Source organism: Microtus ochrogaster, unplaced genomic scaffold (genome assembly GCF_000317375.1).
Source record: "Microtus ochrogaster isolate Prairie Vole_2 unplaced genomic scaffold, MicOch1.0 UNK3, whole genome shotgun sequence".
Classification (NCBI taxonomy): Eukaryota; Metazoa; Chordata; class Mammalia; order Rodentia; family Cricetidae; genus Microtus; species Microtus ochrogaster.
Genome location: NW_004949101.1, coordinates 1924428 through 1936471, shown reverse-complemented (window position 1 = coordinate 1936471; position 12044 = coordinate 1924428). Strand labels below are relative to the sequence as shown.

General features: G+C 41.5%; 1 protein-coding gene across 1 annotated transcript in view; it reads left to right on the top strand.

Moving 5' to 3' along the window:
- Positions 1 to 742: 742 nt before the first annotated feature.
- Positions 743 to 12044, top strand: part of Kiz (kizuna centrosomal protein) — a 102363-nt gene continuing 91061 nt past the window's right edge. The window contains exons 1-3 of the mRNA XM_013353209.2: positions 743 to 907; positions 5874 to 5936; positions 8446 to 8608. Coding sequence (XP_013208663.1) covers positions 792 to 907; positions 5874 to 5936; positions 8446 to 8608 — 342 coding nt within the window. The 5' untranslated portion in view covers positions 743 to 791. The remainder of the gene's footprint in view (positions 908 to 5873; positions 5937 to 8445; positions 8609 to 12044) is intronic.

Sequence of the window (12044 nt, the reverse complement as noted above, 5' to 3'; positions counted from 1 at the left end):
TGTCTTTCTTCAAGAAGCCTTTTGCCATGTTGATGGAGGCAATGATAAAAACTGATCCTATGTTCTGGGTCTTTAGAACCCCTAATTCATTTGAAATGATCCAAGGTTGCTGTCACAGCCTGCCTAATACACTCTGGGGTGCCTTGGATTCCCCTACAGCTGAACAGTGGGAGAGAGGATTTATTGGAGGCAGTCTGGCTCCACACCTTGAAGAATTGTCTGTAGAAGTAAATTGATTCACAAGTAACTAGTTAGAAACCAAATCTTTCTCTCCTGTAAAAGTTAATGGCAAATGGAGCCATCACGTTCCTAGGACAGCACGGGACTGTATACATCTGTTGAGTATTGGGAGTCCTTAATTTTTTTTTCATCTTCTGGCTGTTTGCTTTGCTTTTTAAGTGCTGAAAGCAAAATAACCTTGTTACAGTATCTCCCTGCAAATTCTAAGAAGAAAAGAGGCAGGGAAAGGAGTGGGAAACAAGAAACTGCATCTGATAAAATGAATACAGTCGGAACGGATTCTATAGCAGGAGCAGGGAAGAGCAACGCAGTTGTAGCAGAGAGGTGACACAACTCTCTGGGGTTCTGGTCCCTAAGCAGCCTGTACCACCAGGGTTCGCCGCCTTGCCAGGCTCTCAGCCTCCGCCCCGCCCCGCACGGCATCTTGCCCCGCCTCCTCGGCGCCCCGTCTCCGCCCCGCCCTCTTCAGGCGGCCTGGCTCCGTGTTTACCCGCGTTGCATGTCGGGGCGGTCTCCTTTGGCAACGGAGGCCTTCGCGCTGCCCCGTGGCGATGCCGCGAGGGCGCGGTGGCGGTGGTGGGCGCCAGGTCCCCGCCGCGTCCGCGCCCTTGGCGAGCCCCAGCTACTACGAAAGGGTGGGCCAGCTCCAGCAGGCGCTGCGGGAAAGGTACAGTCGCGGGACGGGTCGGGGAGTCAGCTACGCCATTGAGCTCTTCGGGTACCCTGTCTGGCGTTCCTTCCCATTCCCGCCAAAGGTTCGCCAGGCCCGGAACCCTCCTGCGACCCTCCACTAGCTCCGGATTGGGTCCGGAGCACAAAGTTCAACACAAATGACCCCCTGTTTGAGTTAGGCACACACAGAAGGAGAGACTAGAATCTCCCATGGCAACTAAAGCCGTGTCCCTCAGCCTGAGGGATGCGGCCAGAAGTCAGAGTGGGAATTCTTTTGCCTGCCAGTCCCCATCAAGTCGTGTGAATTTCTCTAGTCTTCTTCTACACGCCTCCTCCTCACTCTCTCTTCAAATTGTCATCCTAGCTTGACACTGACACTGCATCAATGATGACGGGTCCAGGAGCGCAGGCTGGAGTGGGGTGGTGTGCGTGTAAGTGTATATTTAAAACCCACGTCCTGTTAAAATGCAGGAGTCATTTGGAGGTGTCTGGGGCTGCCTAAATTTTTAGTGAAGGGGTGAAATTTTCAACGAGCTCAGCTTCGAGGGGTTGGTATTGCCTTTAATTAAGGCATGAAAGATGAGAACCATTGGAAAGAGCTAGATCTAAGAATGCATAAAGAGAGAAAATTGTAAAGCAATTGACGATAAATAACCACATGAAAGATAAGTTGTCGGAACGCTTATTTAGCTGCCAAATTAATTGGACTTAGAAGTCTCATTAGTTGACAAGAAAGGAAATAGATTTTTGGATCTCTTGATAAATAAAACATTTAATGAGTGTTAAAGTTAAAGAATCATTCAGATGGAACAGGAGAGCTATAACAATTCTAAAATGATAATGATAATTGCAGGTGAGGTAAAGTAAGTGATTTTTCAAAGGAACTGCATCGCATGCTAGACTTAGTTTTTGTCAGTTGTTTGTGAACTATTTACCACAGGCCTTAGCTGTCCTTTTCATGTTTTTTCTTCTTTCTACATCCTGTTTTCTTTCAGATGCACTCCTGCTCACCTACCTAGGGATCTCGTAATCTCCCACTTTAAAAAAATTAATCAGTTATGGGTGTGCTGGTGGTAGTGTATGCTGAAGAGGCAGAAATAGGAGGATCACAGGTTCGAGGCCAGCCTAGACTACATAATGAGTTCCAGGTTATCCAGGGAGATCCCGTGTTAAAAAAAAAATCTATGTATTATATATGTATGTATGTGTGTGTATGTATATATATATATATACATACACATACATACATAATATATATAATCTATCTATCATTCCCCGCAGAGCCTTTCTTTTCCAAACACTTCGTAATGTTTGTACCTTCAGCTTGTTTACTGCTTTCTTGGGGAACATAGGTGACATCTTTCCTTTTTTTTTCTTTGGCCTACATTGAGTATTCTGGGGGGGGGGAGGAAATGACACCTAGCAGACCCTTTGGCTTACAGTGTAGTACATTTGGTGAAAGAGGAGTTTGGTAAAATATTTGAGTTTATGAGTGGAATCCAAGAGTCAGTTAGCTAGTGTCTAGGTGTTATGAATGCCTTATGTGGAACCCAGAGGCCTTGTGTTGTCATTAAATAACGAAACTTTTCTAGTCATCGAAGGTGATATTAAATGTCCTCATATACCAGACAATTAAAAAACAAGACTTTGTTTCTGCGCCTTTAGCTCGTTGCTGTAGTTGAAGAGTTGTCTAGTTACCTTGGGCTTTAACTTATTTGTGTTTCATAGCTAAAGATCTGGTCTTAAAATGTGACTGATTTAAATGACATTCTTTTTGAGCTAAGTCAGTGGTGAGTTATTTTTGCCTCCTATGCTCGAAACACCTGGCTGTTTATAGTCCTTATGGCACAATAATTGTGTAGTGGTTATCCACTTTATGTTTAGCGCTTCTTGCTTTAATTATTAAGCAAGGTAAGGTTGTTGACGTTATATAAGAAATTGGAATCACATTTTATGGCCTTTTCATGGTCCTGCATTTGAAGATTTGTTTTATTTTTAAGTCAGTATAAATCTGTTCCTGTGTGTGATCATTTTTCATTTTAAGAATCTGTAAGTAATTCTAATTAATGCATACTGCACACAAGATAGAGAAGCAAATAACTTTAGAGAGAACACTACAGTAAGAGCGCAGGAGCATGAGTTGTAGCCATGGCAAGTCCTGAGACCTTGATGAAGGGTCACTGGCCTTTTTGAACTTTGGTTCTTCAGCAGAATGAGGGAACTAGATTAATATATGTAGAATAAGAATTCATTTTCTTAGCCGGGCGGTGGTGGCGCACGCCTTTAATCCCAGCACTCGGGAGGCAGAGGCAGGTGGATCTCTGCGAGTTCGAGACCAGCCTGGTCTACAGAGCTAGTTCCAGGACAGGCTCCAAAGCCACAGAGAAACCCTGTCTCGAAAAACAAAACAAAACAAAAAAAAAATTCATTTTCTTTCTTTCTTTCTCTTCTTTTTCTTTTTTTAAAACTAGGTTAGTAGGCTTTTAAAATATTAAAGCTGTGCTGGTGAAATAGATCCACAGGTGAAGGTGCCTGCTGCCAAACTTAATGCCCTGAGTTTGATCCCACTACAGGGTGGGAGGAGAGAAATGATTCATGAAAGTTGTCCTCTGACTGCCACACATGGATGTGTGTGAGCACACACATGCGCACACACGCAAATGCACACACACGGACACACATACATACAAATAAATGTAATAACATTTTAAGCTAAAAGCCAGTCTCAGCATGGGGAGCGCTGTCTCCTGAAAGTCTGCGGTCCTCTTGAATGCTGCTATTTGGATAGCAGTCGGAAATGCTTTATCAGTGTGGAAACTTTAGAGAAGCAGGAGATTAGCGGCAACAACAAACAGCTCAGCCTTTCTCACCCCTTTTAGAGGCAGCCATTGAAAGGTTAGCTGAGCTGATAGCTGGGCTCTCCCTTTGAAACTGCCCTGTTTTGAACCCCAGTCATCTTCTCTGTATTCACACATAGGTGTAATTATATAGCTTGAATGTTTTTCTGTGTGTATGTAGTGCTTTCTCTGCATTGTCGTGAAAGTCAATAATTGAATCTAAAAGAGTCTAATGGAGTGACATGTTGCAGTGTGTATAGTGCCCACAAGTGTGGCAGAAACATATAAGTGGGACTGATGCTTAACAATTATTGTATATAAAAACATCCTTTGAAAGGTCCATTAACCAGCCCCAGTTATTTTCAATGGTGATATTGATTCAGGGTAACATATCATAATGGTCCAGAAATTGACACTGAGGCATTAGTTGAGTAGAGCTGAGGGTGATGGAAAATTGTAGTATTGAGGCACAGACTGAACAAGTGCCTTACAATGCAGAATATCCAGCCTTGTAAGAACAGCCAGCTGTGAAAGCCCAGATGAGAGGCACAAGTGACTGAAACATGGGCTGTGTAAGCATCTCAGGTTTGGGCATTTCAGAGTCTGAAACAGAGATTTGCTATGTAGGCTTCACATAGTGATCCAACCAATAAGCCTTTCCTTTGACTTTCACTGAGGTAAATATCAAATGTTTAAGCCTTATGTTTAAAACTCGCACGAAGGACCACCAGTTAGAGATGCAGCAGCATGGAGGAGGAGTTAGAAGACAAGAGTTGATGAGGTCAGCACCATTTTGTATGGAATAGAGAGCCACAGTGTGTCTGACTGTGGTTGCTAAGATGTGGAGTGTTTGAAGAGAGGAAGTGTGATTGGCAGGTTCTGCATCTCCCGAAGAGGGAACTGAGACCAAAGATCTTTACATCATTATTAAAAAGAACTTGCAGTTTGGGAGGTGATGGAGTTTTGGAGAAATGGTGGCCTCCTTCACTAGATACCACAGATTCATTTTAAAATCAAGTCAGGCTTACAGCAAAGTTGTAAACATGGGACAAAGAACTCCAGTATTTTCCTCACCCAGATTCTCCTGAAGTCCCGATACTGTATTTTCATTTTCTCTTTCCATATGCCTATTCAGATCAGTGCTCTTCTCTGCAATATTTGAAACTGCACGTGTGATAGCTTATCATCACTAAAATCTTCAATGTACTTAAAAAAAATAAGAATGCCCTTTTAGACAGCCACGGTAGAGCTCTCACAGTTACCTGCCAGCCTTGCGGTGCCAGTCCACACACTCGCCAGACACCAGTTGTCCCAGCAACTCTTTCCTTCTGGTCTTTACTGGTCTAGAGTTTCATTGGGAAACATGGTTTGCATTTTGTATGCCATATCTCTTCTGTCTACTTGGAGGGAAATTTTTGGTCTGTCCCTGTTGGTCATGGTCCTGACAATTTAAGTTTTCTGGGTCCTTTTGATGATTCCTCATGATCAGACTTCAGTCTTTCATGGCTGTAATACCATGGAGGCATAGCATTCTAAGATCCATTTAAGTGCAAATTCCCTGTACCATCTAGTCATTCATTTTTCCTGAGTTAAGCACCGAATTGGTTATAGAACCCTTGAAGGTTTAATAATCACAATCTCAACACGTATTTCTAATGTGGAAATAAATATACGATATCCTTTGAACATTTATTCTGAGTTCATTCTTTTTTCTTTGTTTGCTTTCTGAGACAAGCTGGCCTCAAACATTTTCTCTTACTTTGAGAATCCTTGTCAATTTTTGTTTTTCAGCTAGGATTTCACTATATAGCCCAGGCTGACTTCAATGTCCTGATCCTCTTGCCACAGCCTCTCAAGTGCTGGCTTTACAGGCATGCACAACAGAGCTCCACTGATGTTGAGAATCTTGAGTTTTTGCTTCACGTTGGTGTTCCCCTTGTTTCTTCTGCTTCCTTGGTGATAGGTCTTTGTTTCAGCCACTCATGACATTTTCTCTTTTTTCAAATAGATTGATGGAACAGTCTCACAAAGGCGTGATTTTAAAGGTTGTCATGGTCTGAATACAGTAAAAACAGCTTATACAATACGGTGACTTATTCTGTTGTTGTTGTTGTTGTATTACAGTGAAAAGAAGAGATTCGACCTGGAAGACAAGCTTTATGAATACAATAAGTCTGATAAGTTCAGGTAAGAGGTGACAGTGATGAGTGTCCAGCTCGTTTGCAGCTGTTAGTCAAAATTGAATCCCTATACTTTTGGTGGTTGAACACACCTTTAGTATTGGCACTCTAGAGGCAGAAGCAGGAAGATCTCTGTGTCTCTGTGAGTTTGAGGCCAGCCTGGTCTACATAGTAAATTCCAAGCCATCTATGACTACATACCCTGTTTCCAAAAAAAAAAAAAAGAAAGAAAAAGGAAAAAAAAATCCCTACTATTATATCATAGTTCTTATAGTTGGAATGGTTTTGTCATTATTTTATTTTCAATGCATAATAATTTGCAGTAAATACTGATTTTATATAGCTATTATAAACATTTTGTTTTCAGTATTTAGTTTTTTGTGTTAGCAATATGGTTTTACTTAATTTTTTTGTTTTTGTTTCTCGAGACAGGGTTGCTCTGTAGCTTTGGAACCTGTCCTAGAACTAGCTATTATAGACCAGGCTGGCCTCGAACTCACAGAGATCCATCTGTCTCTGCCTCCCTAGTGCTGTGATTAAAGGCATGTGCCACCACTGCCCAGCTTGCTTAAATGTTTTAAAATAAGGCAGTATAGTCTTTTTTGTTCTTATTTAAACATATTTATTTCCTGTAGTGGTTAAATCATGTTCTAGCTTTTTTCCATCTTTCAGGCCTTACCTGAAAAATTGCTGCCCCTGTGAGGGCCTCCTTGCAGGTTTAGCTAGGGCAGGTTATTCTGAAAAGTCCCTTCCTTTTCCTCATGGTCTTCAGCACGTGGTAATTACCTGCATGTTTTTCTGTTGACTGTAGCTAGACGGTTTTCATACTTACACTACTGAATAGATGTGGGTTTGCTTGGGTGGCTAGGTGGCTTACACGACCAGTTTTGAAAGCTAATAGCAAGAATGAGGACTAGAGTTTGAGTGGAGAAGACGTGGCTGCTAAGCAGCTTTATTAAGTCTCTAGATATGAGTGTGTTGAGTCACCCTCCATTACCGTCATTTGTGTCAGACATGCAGGTACAGGCAGGAAAAACAGTGGTAGATCGTTTTATTCAGAAGGAAAGATGAAGACAGCCAATCACAGTTAAAGCATGTGTTGTTAGTATGCTTCTGGTCTGGGGAGAGGGCTCAGTGCGAAAGTCCTGGCTGGGCCAGCCTGAGGACTGAAGTTCAGAGTCCACATAAAGCCTGACTTGGTGGTGCTGTCTGAAATCCCATATCAAGATGGTAGGCAGAGACCAAGCTCCCTAGGAATTTGTGAGCCAGCTAATCTGTGGTGGTGAACAAGAGACCCTGTCTCAAAGGAGATAAAAGGTGAGGAATGACACCCGAGGTTGTCCTTTGACTTGCAAAGAACACATATTCATACGTAAACACTCCTCACCACTGCCCCCCAAATGGGAGGGGGGCAGGGATTTCAGAAATCTTGTTGACCTAGAATTAGAGGTTTAAGATATATTGTTGATTAATTTTTGAAATTTCTAGGATCTTCAAAAATTTGTACTGGGAAGGTAGATGAAAGAATATAAAATAAAATATATGTAGATGAAAGAATATAAAATATCTTACTGGACCAATAATACAAATGCTCCCCATAAGGTGCTCATTTGTGGTTCAGTTCATTGTGAAGTAGGAAGAAGATTAGCATATCGGTCTATGAGAAGAGAAGTTTGTGTACTTAGCTGTCTACTATGTCTTTTAGTTTTACAATTTGGATAAGAGTCTCCAAAAGGTTTCTCAGAGTTTAATTTTGCTATGAAATATTTCACTAACATGTTGTATGTAATGTCTAGTACGTTTTTACATTATTTAAATGACAGTTTTTGTATTTTAAATTCTCTTACTTTTATGGACTATATTTTATAATTTGATTCTGCTTTTATATGAATGATTAATTTAAAAAATGCCATCATATAGAAACTGGGCTAAGTCTGCATCTGAATATGACTAAAGAGACAGTGCTCTTGAAACCAGATTCCAGTTTAAAAAATAAATCCAGAGCTGGGTGTAGTGGTGCTTGCCTTTTATTCTGGAACTCAGAAGGCAGGGCAGGCAGATCTTTTTGAGGCTAGCCTTATAGAGTAAGTTTCAGGATAGCCAGGGCTACAAAGAGAAACCCTGTCTCCAAAAATCAAAACAAAACAAAAGATTCACATAGCTGGGCATTGTGCCACACACCTGTAATATTCACACGGGGGAGGCCAAGGAAGAGGACCTCAAGTTCCAACCCATCCTAGGCTGTATGGTGAACCCTGTCCCAACAGAACGAGTCTTTCCTGTGTTGTCCAATGGCACTGTGCATTTCTCAGGAGAAGTATGTCATGACCAATGTGATACCATAATAATTTTCTTTCTCTGAACTTTCATATGCATTCTATTCCCTGGGCATCAGTGCTTTGAGTAAAAAATTCTTAGATTTTTATTGTCTTATTAACACTTTTGTTAAAGAAAATTATTCTTAAGTTTGTTAAATTTGAGTTCTATTATTAAAGATCTACTTTTTTTTCCTTAAGAGCTAAGCTGAAATGTGCAAAACTAAAGAAATACCTGAAGGAAATCTGTGAATCTGAAAGGAGGGCTCATCTCCGAAACCAAGGATATTTAAAGAAGTTCGAGTGTGTCCAGACTTATGTTGAACACTTGACCACAAATTCAGAGAAGCTTCAGAAACTGAAGGTAGCATCTTGTTTTCTACAATGTGTTTTGAAAAGCTTTCCCAGATCAGTGGCAGCCACTTTCAGTTGTCTGAACAGGGTTATTTGTTATTGTGTGAATTTAAGCACCGGTAAGGTTCCTTTTAGAAGTCGATTCCCTCTTTGAGTCCTTTTTTTTCTTTTCTTTTTTTTTCCTGTTTTGTGTCTTTTTTGGTCTGGGCTACTCTCTTCAGGTCAAGAGTCTATTATGATGGGGAGCACTGATGAGTGCTCCCTGGGAGTTGCCCTTCATGTTCCTGGCCTCTGTGGTATAGTGACTGCTGTTCAAGGCTTCCTTTTATTCTGGCACCTTAGTCCCTTCTAGTGCATGCCTACATGGTGCTCTGAGCACATGTCCGCAGAACCCAGCACTAATGCCAGAAACCCAGTTTGTGACCATTAGTTTAGCTGTAAGCAGAGGTTTGTCCTAGGAGATGTTGGTCTTTTATGCCAGTGTCTAGTGTTGGCCTTAGTTATGATGGAGTCATCCGTTCCCTCTTAATGCTTTTCCACTTTGATGGAAAAAGATCTTTACCTCCCTGCTGAGGACCTTGGGTAAATTACTTAAAGATGTTCAGAGCGCATTACCTACACCTCCAAATGTTGTAGACTTTGTCCTGGATAGAGCATAGTTAATACACATGAACTTAAAGTTCGTAGAATTCCAGGAAGGAGAACAAGTTGAAACAGTTTTTGAGAGATGGAGGTTTTTCTCGAGTTACATTTGGTCAGTTTCTCCCTCTTTGTATATATAATGCTAAAATCCTTTAGAATAGCTTGAAAGCTAAAAAAGAATGAACTGACCTCATGGCTCAGCTTATGATTTCCTGCAGTGGCTCTGGAGCAGTGTGGGCTGAGAATGGATGGGTAGGGGTGCACATGGGCTGGAGAATTAGTCAAGTACTCCTATAGACAGAGAAACCTCCCTGGGCTTTGAGAGGCCCTAGACACAGGTACTCGGGTACTGGAACTTTGGAGCACAAAAAAAGGCCCTTAAGACACATATAGAGTATTTATTTACTAATATATGTGTAGCCTACCACACTGTATTAGGCATGGCACCAGCATGTCAGAATTCAGGAAGGGCAAGCCTCACCCAATTATGAGGTGGTAGCCCAGGTATCTTAGGTCAGAGCCCAGGTGTTGGTCTGTACCTGCTCATTACCCCCACCTCAGTCCTATGATGCAGCCCTCATACTTACATACACATAGTCTCTCTCCCTGTCTTCCTTCCTCTGCCTCTCCCATCCCTGTATCTTCCCACTGTTTTTCTACTTCACTGTTTCTCTACTTCTTTATCTGCTGGACATGTGCACGCTTTCTCTCATGATCACATCTACCCACAGTCCTTTAACCTGCTGAACAAACAGCATTATCTCATACCTGCCTTTGTCACTTTGCCCTGTCTTAAGTCTGTGTCGTATTACCTCTGTCCTTCCCTCATGATAATTCTGTTTATGTATTGGTTGTTCTTATTTCACTGTGGGTTCCTTGTCTTAGGATGTCAGTGCTCTGTGTCCCACCCAGACTGTGATTCCAATAAGCACTCAGTAAGCATTGAGACCTGATTGAAAGTCAGTTCTTCCATATTTGGGGTCTGGTTGTCTTAATGGATTGTAGCCACTTCTGTGAAAACTAATATGGGTTTAGTTATATCTTATTACTGTAAGTGCTAGTTATACCTTGTTACTGTAAGTGCTAGTTGAATTAATGCACGTTCTCTTGTGTCTTCTAGTGAGACTCTAAGAGGAAGCACAGGTATTGGAAAAAATAGGGGGAGAGAAAACCAAAGATTCACCTGAGAATCAAACAATTTGTCACTGTGCCCATCTTCAGTTATAACCTGTGGAAGTGGGGCTGCTGACCGTAAATATCTGTTTAGTGTAAGCTGTTTCCCTAGTCTGTAACTGAGAATCAGCTGTGCGATTTCAGAAACCAGGGAGGGAAAGAAAGTAGTAGGGAAGAAGGGTAGTGGGGACATTGTCAGGCAAATGACAGTGTAGGGGAGGGAAAAGGGAGTGACAGTGACGACGCAGAGGGATGCAGTAGGAGGGGAAATGTGTTGCGAGTGCGGGGAGAGCCCAGAGACCTGTAGGACTGCTTGTCTCCTCTTCCCATGGCCCAGTTTATTGTTAGCGGTGCCTAGTAATTTAGCTGAATCAATTGCTTTTGCATATGAGGAAGCGAGTGGAGAGGTTCTCTTAAATTTAAGTGGACAGCATCACCAGTGCCATGAAGCAGAACTGTTGCTGACAGAAGGTGTTATCACATAGGTTAACTCAGTGCTGTTAGTTTATAAAAACGGGTTTTCTAGGTTGGGGAAAATGACCAGAGGGTCGTCCTGGGGATTCTGGATTAGGTGATGCTACTGGGAAGTGAGTTGCCCTGTCCCCTAAATCAACAAATCTAACCACGAAAAGTTTGTGTGTCAGAAAGGAAGGGAAGACTGGAGTATACACTAGAGAGAAAGGATCTGTTCCAAGCCCTGATGTTTTAGGAAAACAGAAAAAACTCCTGAGCCTGATCAGAGAGAAGATTAGGGATGAGACAAGAGAATGAAGATGCAAACAAGGACATGTCCTCTGTCGAACTAGACTTTTTTTTTTTCTTTTTTCTTGTCTTTCTTTCTTTTTTTTCAAGAACAGTTAGGAAAATTAATCTTAATGCTATTTTAGAACCAAACTTAAAAAAACCTTTTCAAGACATTTCTTGTGTGGCTCAGGTACACATGAATTCAGCATTCTCCTGCCTCTGCCTCCTCCCTGAGTGTTGGGATATGTTGGTGTGTATCCATCCTAAATAAACTTATAAAAGTAGTAGAATCCTTTGCTTTTGTTTAATTGCAACTGGAGAGAAGGTGGCACTAGGGAGCTAATAGTCCTGCAGCTGGAAAATTTCTAGCATTCAGAAGATAGATATGGTAGTTACCAAATGTCCAGAAAGGGCAAAGAAAAAGAACGGAACATTCTAGGTGGTTATTCTTCTAAAGGGTACAAAGATATAGTTTGTATTTGTTATTAATTTATGGTAGCATCACTCTGCTTTCAAAATTTATTAAACAATTTTTTGATCCATACTTTAGAAAGAGTACCTTATTGTTCAGTAAACTTCAGTGTGTTGAGAACAGTCTAGGTCAGGCTCTTGAGAATGCATTTCTACTGTTTCCTTGAAACTTTATGCAGTTATCATTTGCTCTTTGCTTCAACATAATTAATTGAATAAAACCCTTGTGCTTCTGTGAGAAAGCGCTCTGTTTGGGAGGTGGCTCTGAAATGATCCCTAATAACCAGACTGGTCCAATACTCACTGATCATAACAAAAAAATTATAGTCACAGCAGGAGCAGTTTTATGTGTTTTTATTTTATGTCTATTGTAATCTGACTCTCGTCCTTTAAAGGTACTTCTCCTAGTATCTGAC